At 40.6% G+C, this 22,154-nt stretch overlaps 1 protein-coding gene across 2 annotated transcripts in view; it reads right to left on the bottom strand.

Moving 5' to 3' along the window:
* The window catches only part of scaf11 (SR-related CTD-associated factor 11), a 67,585-nt gene that overhangs the window by 10,625 nt on the left and 34,806 nt on the right, over positions 1 to 22,154 (bottom strand). For both annotated transcript variants that reach the window (XM_059652558.1, XM_059652559.1), the window contains exons 6-12: positions 21,266 to 21,321; positions 20,779 to 20,882; positions 17,658 to 17,761; positions 17,114 to 17,233; positions 11,525 to 11,640; positions 6,191 to 9,598; positions 2,821 to 3,194 (exon numbers count right to left, since the gene is read on the bottom strand). In XM_059652558.1, coding sequence (XP_059508541.1) covers positions 2,821 to 3,194; positions 6,191 to 9,598; positions 11,525 to 11,640; positions 17,114 to 17,233; positions 17,658 to 17,761; positions 20,779 to 20,882; positions 21,266 to 21,321 — 4,282 coding nt within the window. The remainder of the gene's footprint in view (positions 1 to 2,820; positions 3,195 to 6,190; positions 9,599 to 11,524; positions 11,641 to 17,113; positions 17,234 to 17,657; positions 17,762 to 20,778; positions 20,883 to 21,265; positions 21,322 to 22,154) is intronic.

Raw genomic sequence — 22,154 nt, 5'->3', positions numbered from 1 at the left:
TATACAAACATACAATTAATGTAACCATACTGACTGGGCATCATATATCAATTTTGGCACAGAACAAACAAACCCCACAAAGATCTTCCAGGGACACAGGAGATTGGCACTATTATTTTGTAAGAATTACAATCTTAATTTATGTAGCCACAGCTCTTTTTATGTTGCTGAATATTCAAGAGAATGGAAAACATCTATTCTCACGATAGTTATTTTTCTAATGAACATGTGCAGAAATAGCATTACACACCTATGGAACACGAGAGACTTGAACCTGGATCTCCTGGCCCTGAGGGACAGGATCACAAGTGCCCTGCTCTTATTTTTCTTAAAAAGGATAGGTGACAAATTAGGTTTAATGCAGGTAAATATGATGTGATGTATTTTGGTAGAAAGAACATGAAGATTCAATATAGAGTATAGGGTGTTATGTTAAAAGGAGTGCAAGGGCACAACAAGCAGTTAATAAAGCAGACAGTGTTCTAAGTTTTACTAATATAGGTAGAGAGTACAGGAACAGCCAGACAATGCCAAACTAGTATAAGACACTGGCCAGACCTCAGCTAAAATATTGAGTACAGTTGTGGGTGCCACACTTTGGAAGGATGTGAACATACAGGAAAGAATGTAGAACAGGCGTACAAAACTGGTACTTGGGATGAGAAACCACGGTTACAAAGAATGATTGGAGAGGCTGTTTTACCATGAGTCGGACAATGTAGGCCGGGAGAAATCTGTGAAGGATTGGGAATCAGTGGGCACGGACTTAGAGTAATTTGCAAAAGAAGTAAAGGCGATAAGAGAAGATAATTTTTCTCAGAGCAAGCAGTCAGGGCCTGCAAGTGTGGTGGAAGCAGGTTCAACTGAGGCATTCAAGAGGGCACTGGATGATCTTCTGAATGCGAACAATATATAGGGTTACAGAAGACAGCCAGGAAAATGGGGCAAAGATGTAATGCTCATTCAGACAGCCAGTACATAACCAATGGATTGAATAGCATCCTTCAGCACTAAAACGATTTCAAAATTCTGAGAGATTAAATCAGTACCAAGTTCAGAAATTCAGCAAAGGTTAAGAGTGGGCACTGATTGTGGGTGAAAGTCTGCCTTCCACTGTTAAACTGATCAACCAGAAAATCCAATATACAATAAGTAACCTGAGTCATATGTTCAGGTTATTGATGAAATGTACACCAAACTCCGGAACTAGGTGACCAAGATTTATTACAAGCATCATTCAAATCAAAATCAATGTAACTATTTATTTTCTTTAAACAAATGAAGTACACATGTCCTAAGACTAAAAAATCAACGGAGCTGAAATGGTGTTACCATTTACTATGTCCAGAAATGTACAAATACAACTTCAAAAAAAATTCTTATGATACTTGCTGGTCTCTCGGAGATTGAGGTAGCTCAGAAGGCCATTTTTGGTGGCAACACGGTCAATCACAGAATTCTACTCATATAACGTTCAAGCTAAACTAGGTAAGGGGTCCAGGTTCCCTCATGTGAAGGACATTACAGGAGCAGTAAGATTTCACAACAATCTGGACGATTTATGGTACAATCCATATTCAACTGATTTATCAAATTCAATTTTCCAAATTCACAAGTTGAGGTTTTAATCTACTAGCTTCGGGATTGTAGTAAAGCAACACAATCATTGTGCTTCTGTCCTTTCAAAGGTGAAAGCTATTTTACTTCTTGCTTCATGGTATATGCAAATTGTTGGCAAGGCTAGTATTTTTTGCCTGTCCCTAATTTCTCAAGAAGATAGTGATGGACTTCTTGTATCACGAGAATCCCAGTTGCATTCAAGGCCCCAGTGTTCTTCTAGGTTCTAGCGGTCACAGGATTGGAAGGTGGTGATGAAGGAGGCTTGGCAAATTGAAGTATGTCTCGTAGGTGGTACACACTGCTGCCAGTGTGTGTAAATTAAGCCGATCGCTATCTACTGGATAGAATTGGCCCTTCCAAATATTTCTGGACCTGTATCATCCATGCAAGCAGTACTCTTGACTTGTGCCAGGTGCATAACCGACAGAAGGGGCAAATGTCGAGGAGTAGGAGGGGGAACAATTCACTGCAGATTGTCAGCTTCAGACATCTTATCTTGTTGTATCATTTAGTTAGTTCAACTCAGTTTTGATCAATAAATTCCCCATGATTTTGGTGACAATGCAATCTAACAAATTGTTTTGGCTAAACCATAACAATTCTTAGAAGGTTTGAACGGAGACTGCACATGCTGGAACAAAACAGTATCTCAATAAGGGGGCTTAAACAGTACCTATTAGACTGTGAATTTTTTTGACGATGTGGGTGTCACTGGCAAGGCCAGTATTTGTTGCCAATCCCTAAATGCTCTTGGACCAAGTCACTAACGGGGTAATTTCACAAGAACAGCAGATTTCCTTCCCTAAAAGATATTAGTGAACCAGATGGCTTTTCACAGCTGTTGGTGATTGTTGCTATGGTCACCACTGGAGTGGCTTTCAATTCCAGACTTTCAGTATTCCTTCACTGTTACTTGTTCAAACTCAAATCTTTTCCAACAGCAATATAATTTCTCTGTATCCCAAGGACTGCAGCAATTCATATATTTGGGTGACCATAAATTGTCCATGGAAACTAGGGATGGGCAATAAATGCTAGTCCAGCCAGCAACACCTAAATTGTGTGAACAAATAAACTTTCTAATTGATTGGAAAAGGAAATCTGAGCCCTAAAAAGACTAATACTCCTCTCTGATCTTGTCTTTCTGAGAGTCTAGAACATTGGAAAACAGCATTCACATTCTTACGCTGGAGAACTTACTTGAGATTGTGCCATGTCATGTTGCTGAATCGCATAGTTCACCGTTTGGGCTGGTGGAGGTGGAGGTGGTGGCGGAGGCGGGCTGTTAGGCAGGTTTCCAGCTCCAGTTGGTTGCACTGCAGGGAGTCCTGCATGCACGTTCAGCGGAGGAGGAGGGTGGATGTATGGATGAAAATGCATTAGCGGAGGTGGTGGGTGGACGCTCATTGGAAATGGAAAGACATTCATTGGCTGAGGGGGTGCATTCATTGGCTGAGGGGGTGCATTCATTGGCTGGGGTAAAACAGGTGGATGCATTATATTAACTGGCTGCTGAGAACCATTCATTTGTTGATTTGCTTGATCATTGAATCCTGGCACTCCATGCGATGAATCTGTCAAGTAAATAAGAGAAATTAATGGAGAGATATTGAGGCATCTTAGATTATTCTTCACTTCAGTGACCTATATGAACTTTTCGGGAGTTTCATAAAGAACAACAATTTAATTTAAAGTAAACTGAAATTGATAGTTTATTTTAAGCCAACGACTAAGCAATGTGGAGCACAGATCACACTTTCAGTCACTGAATGGGTGAGCAACCAAGAGGGGCTAAACGACATACACCTTCTCCAAGAAACAGTCGCTTTTTGACTACATACACTTGTTCTCTATTTTGTACAGCTGAGCAACTGCAACAGTTAAGTACTCAAGTCAAGACGCCTCCTCCCCAAGTTTATTCACATATTCTTCTGAATTGGATCATTATATACTGATGGGGGACTGCAGAAGATGGGTATTAAACCACAGGATGACAGAAAATGTAGGAAAATTGACTCAGATAGTGGGTGTTGACAAGACTAGCTTAGACTGTCTAAGGGATTCTGGGATAGAATTGAAAGTGCAGGTTAATTGAGTATATATAATAAAACATAGTTGTTAAATTGCTTCGTGAAGCAACGTCAAACACAGAAAAGAGAGCAAGACAGAGTCAGGAAACCATTAAGTGATATCCAATTTACACAACATTTAACATTGTTAAAGGCGTTATATAAATTTGCATTGCATGTTTGCTGCTTCTTTAGCCATGAAATCATTCAAGGCAGTGTCTGAATCAAGGCTAACAGGCCAAAGTTTTAACTTTATAATCACTTTATTTTCCCCTAATCAGTTTCCTTCATATTTAGCAAGTAACAAGCAAGGGCTCCAAAGAAGAATCATATTGGACTCAAATCCACAGTTCTGACTAACCTGTTCGGTTTTTGCAGCAATAGTTCTTATATTAAAGAATAACATGATTTGTCACTCACAGGGACTTCACGTCCATTGTGACCTCAAAAGCAAATGTCTGGCCATTGAATAACAGTTACTTGAAGTATTAATTTTCAGAACGACTTGTAAGAATTCAGAAATTAAGCTCTTGAAGTAATAGTTCATTCACGTGATTTCACAAAAATGCATCCAAACTATCCTCAATCGTTTTGTACTTTCTCTATTTGGAAAGACTGTGAGTCGGTGGTATTATAATAACCTAACGAGTATATCCCAAGATGTTTGATCTTTTCTTCTTAAAGCAATCCTTTCAGTTTTAGCTGAAAACCATAAAGGTAAAGACTTAATTTCAAACAATTCTCTAAATGTGTTTTAACAGTTTTACAAGTAAAATACCCATAAAAATAAACGTCTATTTTCCAAATTATTTTACCCATGATGAAAATCTTCAAAATAATCTTAGCATCAAACACAGTCATGTGCTATAAAGACTTAGTCACACAGGTGCCTTTTTGTTTGGATGCTAAAATTTAAGCAAAATTACTGAATCTTTAATAAATAGAAAGAAAGCTAAAGCTGCAGCTAAAGTGAGGCCACTTATTAATGACTGTTTTGATGATTTTGATGTATTTTTGTCACAGATACCTACAGAAGTGAGAAGTTTCATTTTGCACACAGTAGAGGCAGAACATACCATACAAAGGCCATAGGGTGCCCAGAGTGAGAAATACAAAGTTACAGCTGCAAAGAACGTGCACTAAAAGCAATATCAACACTATTTGAAATTTGAGTGGTCCATGGAGAAGTCTAATAACGGCAGGGAAGAAGCTGCTCTTGAACCTGTGGGTTTGTGTGTATAAGCTTTTGTATCTTCTGCCTGATGGAAGAGATTATATTCGGGGTGGGAGGGGTATTTGATGATGTTGGTTGCCATTTTGAGGTAGTGAAAAGTCTAGATGGAGACAATGGATGGAAGGTTGGCTCGTGAGGTGGTCTGGGCAGTGTTCACAACTCTGTAGTTTCTTACGGTTTTGGGCAGAACAATTGTCATATCAAGTCAAGACACGTCCAGATGGAATGCTTTCTACAGTGCATCTGTAAAGTTAGTGATAGTCCTTATGGACATACTGAATTTCCCTAGTCCCCTGAGGAAAGAGGAGGCATTGTTGTACCTTCTTGACTATATTAAGATGACAATTAAATGTACACTAATAGCTTAGATAAAAGTAGCTACGAGCAGTTTTTCAAAAGATGAAGGGAACTGTACCAAATACTATAGACATTATGGGATAGAACATAGAACATAGAACATTACAGCACAGTACAGGATATGAAGCTAATTCTGTGGGAACCTAGCAAAGACTGTAAATTGCAAAACTGAACATAGAAACATAGAAAATAGAAGCAGAAGGCGGTTTGAGATAACAAGGTACAGAAGTGGATGAACACAGCAGACCAAGCAGCAGCAGAGGAGCAGGAAAGCTGAAGTTTCAGGCCTAGACCCTTCTTCAGAAAGATCTGAAGGGTCTAGGCCCTTAATCATCCAATTCAATCTCCTATTCCCACTATGTCCCTGTACCCTTTGATTCCTCTAATCCCCAGTATTATACAGGAGGTCCCTGATTTATAAACACCACGCTTAGTAATGCTCATACTCATCAATGCAATCTCATATGGGGGTGTAAGTTTAAAGCCCTGACATGTGAACATTTTCCTTTCTTTAAAACAATTCATGTTATCAATTATTCACATGAAATAGCCATTTGCTAAAGGTAACATATTTCCTTCTTGTGGTGTGATTTCTAAAACTAGATAGTATCTTCAATGAAAGGATTCCTGAGTTACAAGTCAGTAAAGAAAATATTTTGTGGTCAACATTAAAAATAACAGCATTACACTGGTCACAAAACACTATATAAATTATTCTTTGTAGATAACAAACTATCAGGTTTCAATATTTATTGTTCTTGTTTACAACAGTGTTTGATGCAATCTTCATTTTAGCAATAAGGAACATTCATCTGAAAAGCATAGTTCAGAATTAGGGAAAACTGGTACGACAAATTTTCAAAAGGTTTCTGGATGCTTTCACAAACAAATAGAAAACAGAAATACCTACCTGGCTCTGTTGAAGCCTGGTATTGTTCCTCATCAGTTCCTCTCCAGCTTGACTGCGTGCTTGAAGCCTGCCTTCCCCTATTGGCATAGTAATTTTGAACATCAGCTGGCAGGGTCTTCCTTGCATTCCAACTGGAGAAAGATGACCATCCAGAACGGTCACGGGCCTCAGAAGATGCATTTGATTCACCTCGCCATCTATTTTGTTGATGGTCATTATGTCGACGGGGTCCACTTCCTTGATAAAATTTCCCTGAATTATTTTGCTCGCCTGAGAAATTTGACCTTCGGTTCTGCCATGGCAATTCACTTTGGTCACCATGAAAGGAGCCTCCCCGGAAACGCCCACGACCACGCTTCCAACCAAAGTTCCTATTACCCCAAGAGTCATCTCTTTCATATCTATTTTCTTCCCATTTAGTATCATTCCTGTAGTCATTTTCTCTCATACTGACATCAGAAGATGCCTGGACTTGTTCCACTACCCATTCAGGATTCCGATCATCTACATACTCACTAGAAGTTGACTGTTCATCTGGATATCTATTAGGCTGTGGGAATTCTCTACTCCTATTATTCTTTCTGAATCTATCATAACCTCTTGGCCTCTCCCAGTCATTCATTCTGGGTCTGTCCTTTCCTCGAATATTTCTCCAGGTGTCATCGATGTATCTGTCTCTTCTGCCTGGAGAAAAACTAGGTTTCTCTTCTTTGTCTCCAGAATAATATCTTTTTCTAGATCTAGATCTTGACCTAGAGCGCGGTCTGTCTTTTCTTCCTCTATCTACTTCAGGGTTCCTCTTCTCAGTTTCACTTCCAAGTTCTTCTTTATCTCTCTCTTTACTGGGAGATCTGGACCTTTTCCTAGAAGATGGAGACGTTTGGTTGCTCCGGTCCCCATCTTCTCCTTTTGAGCGATTTCTTTCATGCACAGGTCTATCCGAGTGACTATGATGGTCTTTACCCAAAGATCTGGGCCTTCCTGGTGATCTTCCACGCGACCTAGACCTTCCCCGTGACTTGGACCTGGACCTTCCTCGCGACCTGGACCTAGACCTGGACCTGGACCTTCCTCGCGATCTGGACCTGGACCTTCCTCGTGACCTGGCCCTGGACCTGGATCTTCCTCGTGACCTGGACCTGGACTTTCCATGCGATATGGTCCTAGACCGGGATCTACCTTGTGACTTGGATCTGGACCTTCCTCGTGACCTGGAACTGGATCTGCCCCGTGATCTGGAACTAGATCTTACTTGTGGCTGGGAGCCAGACCCAGATCGTCCCTGGGATTTGGACCTGGATCTTTTCCGTTCACGTTTTCTTTCCTTTTCAGGAGACCAAGTCGTGGACGCTGGATGGAACCTAGACTTGCGGCGCGGTACGTCTTTTCCTTTCTGTTCTACTGTTCTCTTAAGTTCAATTTCAGGAAGTCCTTGTCCTGTGTTCTCGTTATTGGTATTTTCAAAAGTGACATCTGGCAGCAATGCAGTGGGACTAGGGTCAGAGGATAAAGCAGAACTTGCTTCATTTTCTTTTGTTGCTTTTTGAGATTCAAGTTCAGCTACAGCCATTTGATGGTCATTGATGGGTGAATCGCATTCCATAGCCACTACTTCATTGTTATCCAAATTAAAGTCCTCAGCACCACCACAGCCAGCCCCATCAATTAACAACTCAGATTTGGTTCTTTTATCATTATTGGTATTGTCTCTCTCTAGAGTCACTTGATTGAAATCGGATTCATTGAAGATTCCATGTTTTAGGCTTTCACTTTCTGTAGTTTTTCCAGGAATTTCATCATGTAACTTGTGAGCAATATCATCTTTACGAACAGCTGCCTGTGACGGTTCACTTGAAATTTTCTCCTGGTCCATCTCAAACTGCTGAGGTTCAATATTCCCTGAGCTAATCTCACTTTTCACATTGTCATTCTCCACAAACTTATGAGGGTCTTTAACTGAAGACTGCTGATTGATACCAACCTTACAATCAGATATTTGCTCATGAAAAGCTAAAACTTCAGTGGAATCTGTATCAGACCGCTTCAGTTTTATATTTTCCAAGGCTACTTCACTCTCTGGATAGTTGTCTTCTAAAAACATTTCAGGAGTATCTGTGTACTGCTGCCCAATTACTTTAGAATCAGGTGTTTCTTCAGTACTTAGCTTTTTCAGAGAACCTATTTTTTTAAACAAATCAGGTTTGATATTCTCTAAAGACATTTCCCTCATCAGATCACTATCCTCAGTGAACTTTCCAGGAATTTCAACAGATGATTCGGTAGCAACAGTACTTTTACAATCAGATGTATGATGAGCTTGATCTAGATCCTCTTCAACTTTTACAGAAACTGTTTCCTCTAACTGCTCAGAATTAATATTCTTTGAAGACATTATACCCTTGGAATGGATATCTTCAACATATTTTTCTGGGCTTTCAACAGTAGATTGCTTCCCAGTATCATCCTCACAAGTATTGTTCGTTCTTTCTCCGAATTCTACCACTTTAGAGTGTTCAGAATTTTGATCATCTACAAGTGCCTTGTTTCCCACATCAGCAATACCTTCATTTGATGGACTCTCAAGATATTCTGCTTGGCCTATGCTTTGATCACTGATAGTCACATCCATATGAGATACCTCTTTGCTGAGAGAACAAATTCCATTTTTTGAATTACTCTGTTCCTTTTCAATAAATTCTGTGTCACTGTTTTCTGCTGAATTACCTGAGTTAGGTTCCACACAACTTCCACAATTTTTATCATCAGTAGTCGGTGGAAGATTTGAGTTTCCTGAGACTTCAATATTAATCTGGTCAATGTTTGATGCACAGTCCTCTTCACTGACAGGTGAATTTTTATTTTCTACATGATCACGCTCTTTTTCATTCTCCTTCTCTACTGAAGTGATGCGATCACCGCAATCATTAGACGACGAATGGCTTGCATCACTATTATCCAGATTGCTCAACGGCTCTTCAGCAGAGAGAGCAGGTTGAGGTTGATATTCGGTTTCACTGACAAAAGGACTATCATTAGGATCCGAACTACTAGGACTTGATTTCTTACAGGAGCTACGCGTAACTCTGGTCTTCTTTTTATCAGGGGGAGTTTTATATTGTTCAGTCTCCAGTTTCCTTTTTGACTTTTGCTTTCCACCCCTTTTGGGTGGCGTTCTTGCACATTCTGGGGATGTTGTAGGACCTGAGGCACTGGAGCTTGACTGAGAGCGCTGAGCAGAGCTGGCAGATTTATCCAATTTTTCTGCATTACTGATGCGCATTGATCTTCTTCTGCCTGGAGTCTTTTCATTATTCCCTGCATTAGTACTACCAGATGCTCCAGACAGATTCTTTTTCTCTCCACCTCCTCTGGTGCCTGCAAGTGCACACACCTTGCCAGGAAAATGAACTGGACAAAAATAAACAGCATATACTCAATTACAGGTTCCTAATGTAAATATTAAAATATTATTACTTTACTGAAACCCATTTTATGAACTGAGAAAAATACTCAATTGCTAATAACTGCAACCTGCTGAAACCCCATTCCCAATGGCACTATCTACAGAACAGGAACTGCAGTGATTCAAGAAGACAGCTCATCAACTTAAGGGCAACTAGGGACAGAATAATAAATGCCGATCCAATCAGCGGCACATGTTCCATTCGAGAATAAAAAAAATGCTTTAAAACACTACAAAGGAAATCTTACTGGTTATATTACTTAAACTTCACAGAGGAACTTCAGGCAGTGAAGATTATTGTGTTGTTGGTAGGGGATTAATTATAGCATGGGACATCAATGCTGGGAAATAAAATACTTTCTGACTTCATACATTCTAGATCAGATATTGCCCATGCTGAAATCGTCTCCGTCGCTTAAAGAGGTCTCAGGAGAGAATTCCCACCGCCTACTCTGCACAGACAACGGTACGCAATATTGTTAATTTAAATGAGTTCTGCGCTGTAAGAAAATTTCCTCTAGAAATTTCTCAAAATTAATTCAGCCAAAACAAATATGTTTGGCAAAGAGAGGAACCCCCATTCCTAGTAGCTGGAACAGCAAAGACCTTTGCTTTAAAAGATGAAATGACTATTTACCAATGCACTGTACCATGCAGCCCTCTGAAACGAATAATTAAACAGTTAGGCTTATTTATCGAATTTTGTTAACTTGCTTTGTGAATGTTGTGCTCATTTAAGAGTGTTGTTAGCTTTCTTGTTTCTTGGTTGATAGTTGCAAATTCTAATAACAAACTTATACAGCAGAGCACATTTTAAGGGACAATCCCATACAGTGTCAAAAGTACATAGTGCGATTAGTTATGCTAAATTGAGGTCCTAGCTTCCTAACCAGTTGAGAACGAGGATTCATCCAGTATTAAAAAAGCAGCAGAAAACTTGTCAGTGACCAGTCTTACATTCTTCCTTTAGCTGTTCCAGTGTGTGAAATCCTGCTGTGTATAGGTCAAAGCAGCTGACTTGTTTGTCTACTCCTTTTGAGGCATTTAAAAGATGTACCAGGGCATTACATAAATGCAAATTCAGTTTACTCAAGGAATAGATAGCAATTTTAATAAAGATATTGTCAGTGGATGACAAAGGAAATTCTATGAAACAGCATTCAATGTAGAAGTTAATAAAACATATTCCCTCTACATAACTTATGGTGTTTCCTTGCAGTTACATTGATAATAGCTTTTGTAACTGCTCTACCATTTTTAAATGTCATCAAGGCTTCCATTATGTTTTATCCTGATAGTTGTCAGTAAACCTGTCACCTGAAACTTTCACTGGTCAATTTCATTCTCTATTTTTACAGACAATGATAATACTGTGCTTGTAGTTATTCTTCAATTATTCCATTTGAAGGGGACCACCACATTCAGGACTCTCACAGGATAGTTTTAGAGAAATCAGGCCATTTTATTTTCAATTAAGCCTGTAATTACAAAGATATTAGGGCATTTATCAAGTTGTAAAAAATTATATTTTTCACTGTTCTTTTATCAATTGGACCAAACAGAATTTCCAATATTACGAGTGGTATAAATAAATGAGTTTACAAGAATATCTGTTTAGCATCCAAATTCATTTAATGGCTTCAAAAAAAGTTGGGAGAAGTCAAGAATAAAGCTGTCAATGTAATTAAGCAAAATGACCACTTGTAAAGAAAAAAATTGAAAAAGAATTTCAAATACTTTCTAACAAAATACTCCCAATTTTGAATGTACAATTTTGAAACATAAATGTTGAACAGTGCAAACCATTAAGGCTTCAAAATCAGGAAGTACCTAGATAGGGGCTGTCTTTGAGTTGGAAATAAGAATCTCACCAGAACGTCCCAGTGCAAATGGGTTTGACGGAAACACAGTTTCTGACATCAGATCTTGCTGCAGGACAGCAGTTGCTGCTTCATCATATTCAAGAGAAATGGAGTCTACACCGTATCTGTAAGATAATCCATAAAATATTGTCTTTTCGGCTCGGACACGTGCAGCAAAGGAAGCCAGTTGTACTAGATCAAATACTCCATTTCTGTATTTCAAAATAAATTCCAACTTGTCAATCAATTACTCTAGATTCACTCAACGCAATCTACATGTCCAACAAAGTTTAACAAACAAAAACGACCCAGACCTATAAAAGGGCCAACTGACTTAAAAGACTCCTGACATTATTCAACATTGCAGCTAGCGTAGGCAAACGAATCTAAATAAATGTGGGTTTATACAAACAAGGAGCAGAAGCAAGCTATTTGCCCCTCGAGATGGCTGCCATTTATGAATTATCTGACTGGAACCTCAAATTCACATCCTTGCCTACCACGAATCCATCTACCACTGTATTAAAAATATTTAAAGACTCTGATTCCACCACCTTTCCAGGAAGGCAGTTCCAAGCCTATGAACAATAAGTCATGTCAAGGAAAATTACTGGAATTGATGTTGCAATGGATAAGCATGTTGACTGTCAAAAAGTAATAACTAATCCACAAACCTGCCTGCCCTGGCCGACCTATTGTCTCCGCCTGCTCCTGCCCTACCAAACTCATCTCCACCTCTCTGGGCTCCATTTTCTCCCCCTTGGTCCAGGAACTCCCCACCTACCTCCGTGACACCACCCACCTCCTCCAGAACTTCCAATTCCCTGGCCCCCAACACCTCATTTTCACCATGGACGTCCAGTCCCTAAACACGTGCATTCCTCATGCAGATGGCCTTAAGGCCCTCTGCTTCTTCCTGTCCCACAGGCCCGACCAGTCCCCCTCCACCGACACCCTCATCCGCTTAGCCGAACCAGTCTTCACCCGCAACAACTTCTCTTTTGATTCCTCCCACTTACTACAGACAAAGGGGGTGGCCATGCGTACCCGCATTGGCCCAAGCTATGCCTGCCTCTTTGTAGGTTACGTGGAACAGTCCCTCTTCCGCACCTACACTGACCCCAAACGCCACCTCTTCCTCTGTTACATTGATGACCGTATCGGCACTGCCTCTTACTCCCAAGAGGAGCTCGAACAATTCATCCACTTCATCAACACCTTCCACCCTAACCTCAAGTTCACCTGGGCCATCTCCAACACATCCCTCTCCTTCCTGGACCTCTGTCTCCATCTCAGGCAACCAGCTAGAAAGTGATGTCCATTTCAAGCCCACTGACTCCCACAGCTACCTAGAATACACCTCCTCCCACCCAGACCCCTGCAAAAATTCCATCGCCGCCACCACATCTGCTCCCAGGATGAGGCATTCCACTCCTGCACATCCCCGATCGCCACGTTTTTCAAGGACTGCAACCTCCCCCTCGCAGCGGTCGAGAATGCCCTTGACTGTGTCTCCCGCATTGCCCGCAACACATCCCTCATACCCCACCCCCGCAATAACCACCCTAAGAGAATCCCCCTCGTCCTTACATACCACCCCACCAACCTCCAGATACAACGCATCATCAGCCGACACTTCCGCCATCTACAATCCGACCCCACCACCCAAGATATTTTTCCATCCCCACCCTTGTCTGCCTTCCGGAGAGACCACTCTCTCCGTGACTCCCTTGTCCGCTCCACACTCCCCTCCAACCCCAACACACCCGGCAACTTCCCCTGCCACCGCAGGAAGTGCTACACTTGCCCCCACACCTCGTCCCTCACCCCATCCCAGGCCCCAAGATGACTTTCCATATTAAGCAGATGTTCGCCTTCACATCTAGCAATGTAGTATATTGTATCCACTGTACACAGTGTGGCTTCCTCTACACTGGGGAAACCAAGCGGAGGCTTGGGGACCCCTTTGCAGAACACTTCCGCTCAGTTCGCAATAAACAACTGCACCTCCCAGTCGCGAACCATTTTAACTACCCCCCCTCCCACCCCCCCCCCCCCGCCCCCGCCCCCCCACCATTCCTTAGACGACATGTCCATCATGCAGAGCCACAATGATGCCACACGAAGGTTGCAGGAACAGCAACTCATTCCGCTTGGGACCCCTGCAGCCCAACGGTATCAATGTGAACTTCACAAGCTTCAAAATCTGCCCTCACTACCTGCATCCCAAAACGAGCCCAGCCCGTCCCCTCCCCCCACTGCATCCCAAACCAGCCCAGCTCGTCCGCGCCTCCCTAACTTGTTCTTCCACTCACCTATCCCCTCCTCCCACCTCAAGCCACACCTCCATTTCCCACCTACTAACCTCATCCCGCCTCCTTGACCTGTCCGTCTTCCCCACCTATACTCTCCTCTCCATCTATCTTCTCCTCAATCCATCTTTGGTCCACGTCCCCCCCTCTCTATTTATTTCAAAACCCTCTCCCCATGCCCCTCTCTGATGAAAGGTCTAGGCCCGAAACATCAGCTTTTGTGCTCCTGATATGCTGCTGGGCCTGCTGTGTTCATCCAGCTTTACACTTCGTTATCCTTAAGTAATGCTGTCTTCATTTGAAGGCTTTTAGCTTTGAATGATTGATTTATCATCATACGTACCTAAGTACAGTGAAAAGCTTCGTTAACAAGCTGTACAGGCAGATCTTAGTAAGCAAGAAAATACAGATCATAGGGTGGGGAAAAAAAAGAGACAGAGGTATGCAAGTTACATCGCACAAGGCGTGCACCAGGCAAAATCAGCATTTTTGAAATCAGAACGTCCATTCATCAGTCTAATAATAGCAGGGGAAGAATCTGGTTCTTGAACCTGCTGGTGCATGTATCTTCTGCCTGATGGAAGAGGACAGCATTGCTGGGGGGCAATGGGTTTTGATGCTGGCAGCCTTTCTGTGGCAATGGGCCTTGCAAATGGAGTCCATGGACGGAAGACTGGCTTCTATGGCTGTGCACACAACCTTCTCTAATTTCTTACGGTCCAGGGGACAGCGTTGCCATACCAGGCCATTATGCACCCAGACAGTTGGCTTTCATTGGTGCATTTTAAAAGTTGGTGTGGGGAACCTTGTAGACATGCTAAATTTCCTCAGAAAGGTCACAAGGTCCAAGGTGTAACTATGATTTAGAGTATGAGTTAGGTAACATGAAATTCTTGATAATTATGAATGATAACTGACTGAGGTGCAGTGAGTTCCACCTTTTGTGAGCATTTATTAACAATCTCAGATCAGTGGTTCTTAAGCACTGGTAGTAAAATATATTAGTTTGTGGAAGACAAAAGTTGTCACAAGAACAGAACATACAGCTTTTCAATTTTCATGATTTGAAGAATCTATTAGCCGCTTAACTAAACAGCAGTGAAAAATAAACCTTGGTAGACTCATTAAACAAACTCTGCAAACATGTTAGAATTTTATGGCACTTTTCACAACCTCAAGATATGCCAAAGAATTCAGAGTCTTGTAAATCTAGTAACCTTTGCAATCTGCGGAATCATCCCAATCAACTTACACATGACAAGATCACAATAGCAATCAAGTAGCATCTTAGGAGCACAAATGCTGACGTTTTGGGCCTGGTCTAGGCCTGAAACATCAGCTTTTGTGCTCCCAAGATGCTGCCTGGCCTGCTGAGTTCATCCAGCTCCACACCTTGTTATCTCGGATTCTCCAGCATCTGCAGTTCCCATTATCCCTTACAGCGATCAGATGATTGACCAGGTAATCTGGGCGAGGTCCGTCAGTTGAGGGGTTAAACAGTGGCCTAGAAACCTCAAAACTTTCCTGCTCTTCTCTGAATACGGCTATGGGATCATTTATCATCCACTTGTGGAGGTATAAGGGACTTCGTTTTAATGTGAGGTTGAGTCAGGATACCTCTGAACAAACTTTCACTATCTGAGATTTTATACATAGATCTCTAATGTGGATCTCGTGATAAAGAAAAAACATCTTCTTTACATGAGAGTGAAAAACAGTTGATATTTTAGCTCATGCTGCTTTTCACACTCAGTTCGCATTTACTTACATAAGATTATGGGCACAGAAACTGGCCATTTGGCTCAACCAGTCCATGCCAGTATTCAAATTCCACTCAAGACTTCTTTCACCTTTATCTACCATTGTAACCATCTACTCTCTTTGCTTCAGCTACTTCTTTTGGTAGCAAATTCTATATTCATACCACTTTCTTTGGGTGAAGAAGCCTATTTTGAATCCCTGATTGGTGAGTGTAGTGATTATCTCCAGTTATGTGCTTCTCCACAAAGGAAACACACTCTCTGTAACAATGCCATCAAAGGCTTTCATAATTTTAAAATTAGATCTATTCGGTCACCCCTCAATCCCGTTTCTTCAAAGGGATCCAGTTTGTCTGTCTCCTTCCTGGTATGTACTCCCATTTCCAGGAAATGTACTGACAGGCCCCAGGGTAGACATTATGTTTAGGAGAATTGGCGTATTTTCTCCTCCACAACCCAGGCCTATTACAGGAAACCCCACAACCCCATTTGAGGTGCTCGCTCAACCCAAGATCTTCCTAGTCTCTTGGAGAGTGAACTACTTATTTGTTTAACCACTGGGTGGATGACAGAGTTAGCAAGCTCAGTATTGATAACTGGCTGACAAATCAGCAATTCGGGCACCAAATGTTCTGGTTACCAAAAACACAACACATGTGAATAAAGAAAACAGTGACATCCCTGATTCATATCAGGTTACTACTTTGTACAAAAAATTCTATGGATGACCAAGATGATCAGATGGGCTAATGGGTCAAAGAGTGGCAGATGCCCAAAGCTAGAAGGCACCATTTTAAGGTGCGAGGGGGAAGTTTTAAAATGGGACCTAAGTGTCAACTTTCTCATGCAGAAGGTGGTGCATGTATGGAATGAGTTACCAGAGGAAGTGGAGGAGGCTGGTAAATTACAACATTTAAAAAGCATCTGAGTCAGTATATGAATAGGAAGGGTTTAGAGGGATATGGGGCAAACACTGGCAAACGGGACTAGGTTTATTTAGGATACCTCGTTGGCAAGGACGATTTGGACCGAAGAGTCTGTACTCTATGACTCTATAATATAGATAACTGAAGAAGAGATAATTGTGTTTGGACTGTAGTAAGACTTTTACAGAAACAGACAAGAGACGTAAATTGCTGTCAGAACTACTGGGCAAAGAATTAGAAATCCTACTAACGTTGTCTTGCTTGGTTAAAGCAAAATTCTGTCAAAATGAACTAAAAGATAGGAACGTGTTTTGGAAAAATTACTAAATCGATATTTTACTTTAAACAGCCTACAACTGACACTTTTTCCAATTAACATATCACAAGGCCGATAACTGCTCAAGAAAATCCTAAATTGCACTTTATCCATTATTAGCCAAGCTTTAACCAGTAAGCAATGCCACAGGAGCTGGTAAACAGAAAGTGGCTCACAACTGATGGCAATACGCTTATAACTGACAACCAAAACAAAAATATTGTATTAAAAAGTTGCTCGGCTTATTTATAGACGTCACTTCCAACTACCACCTGACTCAGTACCTCAACATTCCTGTTGTAACAGCAGTGGAAGCAGGATGCCACAGGGGTCTAAGTGATTCTGGTCCTCTTCTTTTCTGTCTGATTAGGGGTGTCATTTCACACACGTCAACGAACACTGTGCTACAAAAGACAGAAGAAAAGTTCAAAAGGTTAGGAGGAAATTTAGAATTCCATTCACATTAGTACAGCGTGTATTTACCACCCAGGTAAAAAAACACTAATTAAATTAAACTTACACCCCTCTCCCACCTTTACATCACTAAATATCAGCCTCATTTTATCTCTTCGTGAAAATATCCCATTTTATCACGTGAAATTTGATAATGCTTCAAAATCATAATCTCACAGTCTCTTGCCTCCTGGACCCTCCGCCATCTATATAACTCTGCTTCTAAAACTGTGACCTTGTTTATCAATCTAATCCGACCTGTGATTAACAGACCAGAGAGTGTTTGAAGCCTTAACAGACAAACCTACTCTCTATAATTCTATGGCTCTGAAATTTTAATGGGTTCGATAACCTCATGTTAGGACTGAAATTTACCAGTTTTCAGCCTCGAAATTGAACATCTCTGACTTCCCATGTTGTGGAGAGAAATTGTTCAGATCATTCCTTAAACATGGCTGGCAACATGCTTTTCTGTTGATCTATCAAGGCAAAGGAATAATTTCATGAATAGAAAAGGTCAATTTAGAGCAAATAGTAAAGTGAAATCTGCAAAATCACAAAGGAAACTAGATTTATTTCACTCATTTGTAAAACAATAACAAGAGAGCAGACTTCAACTTAATCAGCTTCTGTCCATGATGCTCACCCAATTATTGAGTGTTTGGTGTTGAATAAAACTGGCCCTTAATGCATACTGGCTTTCCTCTATTGCACACGTTGACATCATTATGCATGCATATAAAAGGCGCAAAGTTGTGTTGCCAGTGAACAGCATAAATAAATTAGTTATCTTACATACAGAGCTCCAAACCTTCTGCTAGAATATAGTGGATGGCAGGAAATAACATTTAACCTGCGATTTTACCAGCAGTCACCAGCAGTATGAATTCTATCAGAATTTGTGGCAATGCAAGCAAATCAAACCATATACATTCCAGTGACGCATTTCTTCTAAGAGTTTATAAATAATATGCTGGGTCAATTGTATTCTTCACAAAGTACTCAATAAAACACCACTCAGTAGGAAACTAGGTAATATCTGAACTCAGGATCGGGATAAGGTAAATGAACTGAAAGAAAGGAGGAATTAATGGGGGATTTTCAATTTCTGAGCCTGTAACTAAGTACCAGTCCTTCAGCCCAGCTATTTACAATCTGTATGAATGACTTAGATGAAGAGACCCAGTTTGCTGACGATACACTGTTAAGTGGGAAATTAAGGGATTGGTACACAGAATCTATAGACAGATACAGCCAAGTTTGAGAGTGGGCAAGAGCACAGAAGATGTAACTCAACTGGGAGAAGTGTGAAGTTATTCTTCTCGCTAAGATTATAAATTTAAAAGCAGATTATACAGTAAATGGGGAGGAATCAAGAAACGTTTGCATTGAGAATAAGCTGAGCATTTCTGTATATGGGTCACAACACATTAATCTGCAGGTGCATCAAGCAATTATGAAAGCCAAATGCTGTAACAAAACTTTCTCATAAATGGATTGGAGCATAAAAGTGAATAAGTCCTACTACAATTGTACAGGGTCACATTAATGAGGCTACATTAAGATTAATATGGGCAGTTTTGGTCTCTTTACCCAATGAAGGACATACTTGCCCAAGAGGGCAAGACTAAATTCATCCCAGGGATGAAGGAATTGACTTATGATTACAGACTGAAGAGATGTAGTCCATTTTCCTTGCAGATAATAAGACAGGTGAGCAAATTCAAGTTTTCCCACTGCCTGCTTTCCCAACTACGATACTAAAATAGGTGGAAAGGCATGCAGTGATGAGAACATAAGTAGATGGATATTGATTGGCTTGGAGAACAGGATGGAATCTGGCAGATGGAGGTTAATGTTAACAAATGTGAGGTGTCCATCTTGGCAGGAAAGACAAAAGGGCAAACAATTGTTTAAATGGGAATCAAAGTGCGTCAGTGCAGAAGGAGCTGGGTGCCTTTGTGCATGGATCACAGAAAGCGGGTATGCAGGTATAGCATAGAACAGAAAAGGCAAATGGAATCCTGGTGTTTATTGCAAAAGGACAAGATTATAAAAGTACAGAAGTGCCGTTACAATTATATAAGGCGTTGGTGAGCCAACATCTGGAATATTGTGTCCAGTTTTAGTCTCCTTATGAGATGAAGGATGTGGAGGTACACGAGACAGTTCAGAAGAGGTTCACCAGGTCGATTCCAGGGATGAATGAGCTGTCAGCCGAGGAGTGGTTGAATAGCTGGGGCTTGTACTCGTTGGAGTTTAGAAGAATTAGGCGGTATCTGACTGAGGTATATAAAATATGAAAGGTGGATTGATAAGGTGTTTGTGGAACAGATATTGCCCTTGTGGGAAAGTCTTGAACCAGAGGGCATAGATATAGAGTGAGAGAAGGGAGGTTCAAAATTGAGATGAGGAGAAACTACTTCTCTCAGATGGTTGTGATCCTGTGGAACTCACTGTTCTACAGTGCAGTGGAGGCAGAACCAATTGACAGGTTCAGAAACCAGATATGTTTCTGATGTAAAGCTGGATAAAAGGCTACGGGGAACAGGCAGCAAAGTAGAGTTGAGACCAGGATAAGGTCAGTCATGGTCATGTTAAATGGTGGAGTGGGCTTGAAGGGCTGAATTGCCTATTATGTTCCTAATTCCTATGTTCCTACGAACTAAAATATTTCAAATTCTTCAGATTAGATGAAAAAAAATTTCCTTCGAACAAAGAATAAAAAAAAGTGCGATCCCAGTCTCAGAAAAAGGAGTCGGCTATTTAGAACTAAATAAGGGGAACCCTCCTCATTCAGATTAGGTGTCTCTGGAATTTTCCAACCCGAGGAGCTGAGAATGCTCAATTACTGAACACATTTAAGATAGGGATCAATCGATATGGGTAGCAAAGGATCTGGAAAGGTGGAATTGAGAGGTCCAAATGGAGTATTCTGGGCATTTTTCCTATGTTGCAAAATCCATTTTAAGGCTGAAGTAAATACCATGATAAAGGGATCCAAAGATCAAATCTTCCAGAACATAACTGATGCACTGTTTAAATATAGAAGGAAAACAGTGGGTTAAGATATTTTAACATGTATAAACATGCTACCTCAGTTAAATAAAAGGGGATATGGTAGACAATTTAAGTAACGCTTTGCAAAGTATGTTACACAGCAAAGCTCCTAAATGACGTGGAGGGAGAAATTCTTCTCTCAGAAGGTAGTGAATCAGCAGAATTCTTCACCTCAGAGGGTTGTTGAGACTGGGTTATTAAATATATTCAAGAGTGAGACAGACAGCCTTTTAATCAGTAAGGGATTGGAGGGCTGTGGGGAAAAGGCAGGGAAACAGAGTTGAGGATTATCAGATCTGCCATGGTCCAAGAATGGCAGAACTGGCCCAACAGGCTGAAACCAGTACTTTACGGCTTTAAGTTCAATATCTGTGTTAACACACTATTGTCTACCACAGTGCAGATTTAATAAGCATTACACAATCCTTCAACCAACCTTATTTTTATGTTGCTTGGAAGTTCTGTTCTTTTTGTCACAGCCTGTGATCAGCATGCTTTGTATGTCACAAAAGTCTGTTTGTTGCCAAGCAGCACAGCATCCTGAAGTAAAGAGAAACTTTAATAACCTTCTACCTTGCATGTCACCTTGTCATTGACTGACTGACTAAATAGTGAAGGTGAGCAAATGTTTACTCAAAAATTATTATAGGACACAGCATATTTTGCTTTTGCACACTTGGTTGTTTTCAGAACTAGACACATATATAACAAATATTGCTAGTAGCAAGGAAGTAAACAATAGGACAAATATACGTGGATTCAGGACAGAACAGAGTTAATGGGTTGAAAGCCTTTTCCTCTCTTTGGAATTCCACATTCTTGGAATGTATGAGGCCAAATCTGAAGTTAAAAATCCAAATCTTTTATGGAGAATGATGTTCTTCCAATTTAAGATATCAACACAAAGCTCACTTGTTACTTACTTTTACATTTTTCCTTTAAGCATGTGGAAAACGCATCATTCAAAGAAACTTCTCCTCTGTAATTGGCAAAAGAAATAAAAATCTAAAGTTAGTTGGAAGATCCCTATTATCTTAAAAGGTAATGAGCTGTACTTTGCTCAGAAATGATGGCGAGGTCACCAATGCACATAGTTGTTAAAGACTCAACCACACTGGAAATCCTCAAAACTGCAGACACACAGTTAAACATGAAATTAGGAAGCTGCTGCTACTCCAGAACCTGTGTTGTACCTTGCTGAGAGATCAAGCATTGAAACACAGGAAACAGTGCAAAATTATCCAATAAACACAGCGGAAAATATTCATTCGAGTCAAATAATGTAATTGAAATACAAAAATAAGAATGGAGTTGCATTCATTTTAAACAAAATTAGTTTAATGTATTAATCCTCTCTATATAGTCTTTCTTCCCCTTGCAGTGTGTTTTCTTTAATGCATTTGATACTGACTTAAAACATTTTGACTTGTACAGTACAGCAATAACTTTTCAATCTGTTTGTTTGAGATTCAGTTACTTGCAGCTCACACAGGTCCCAGATCCCCTGTAGAGAGCCCTACATGACATGATTCCACAATTGCAGTAATTTCCAAAGCACAATCTGACAGAATGCCTCTGGACAAGCTCAAGTGTAAAGAATGGTTAATGCAGTTTGACCACTGCAGAGCACATAATCCAGACCACTTATTTTTACAAACATAACTACAGAAATTCTCATCAACTATGCTATGAACTTGCACTTGTGAAATGAAGACATTGGTTTATAATGAAATCAGAACAGTTGCGTAGCCTGATCAAAAATGCTTTCTGCTGCTACATAATAAACAATGTTACACAGCAGACTAGAAAACA

This window comes from Stegostoma tigrinum, chromosome 18 (assembly GCF_030684315.1).
Source record: "Stegostoma tigrinum isolate sSteTig4 chromosome 18, sSteTig4.hap1, whole genome shotgun sequence".
NCBI lineage: Eukaryota > Metazoa > Chordata > Chondrichthyes > Orectolobiformes > Stegostomatidae > Stegostoma > Stegostoma tigrinum.
This window is presented reverse-complemented; position numbering and strand designations above follow the sequence as displayed.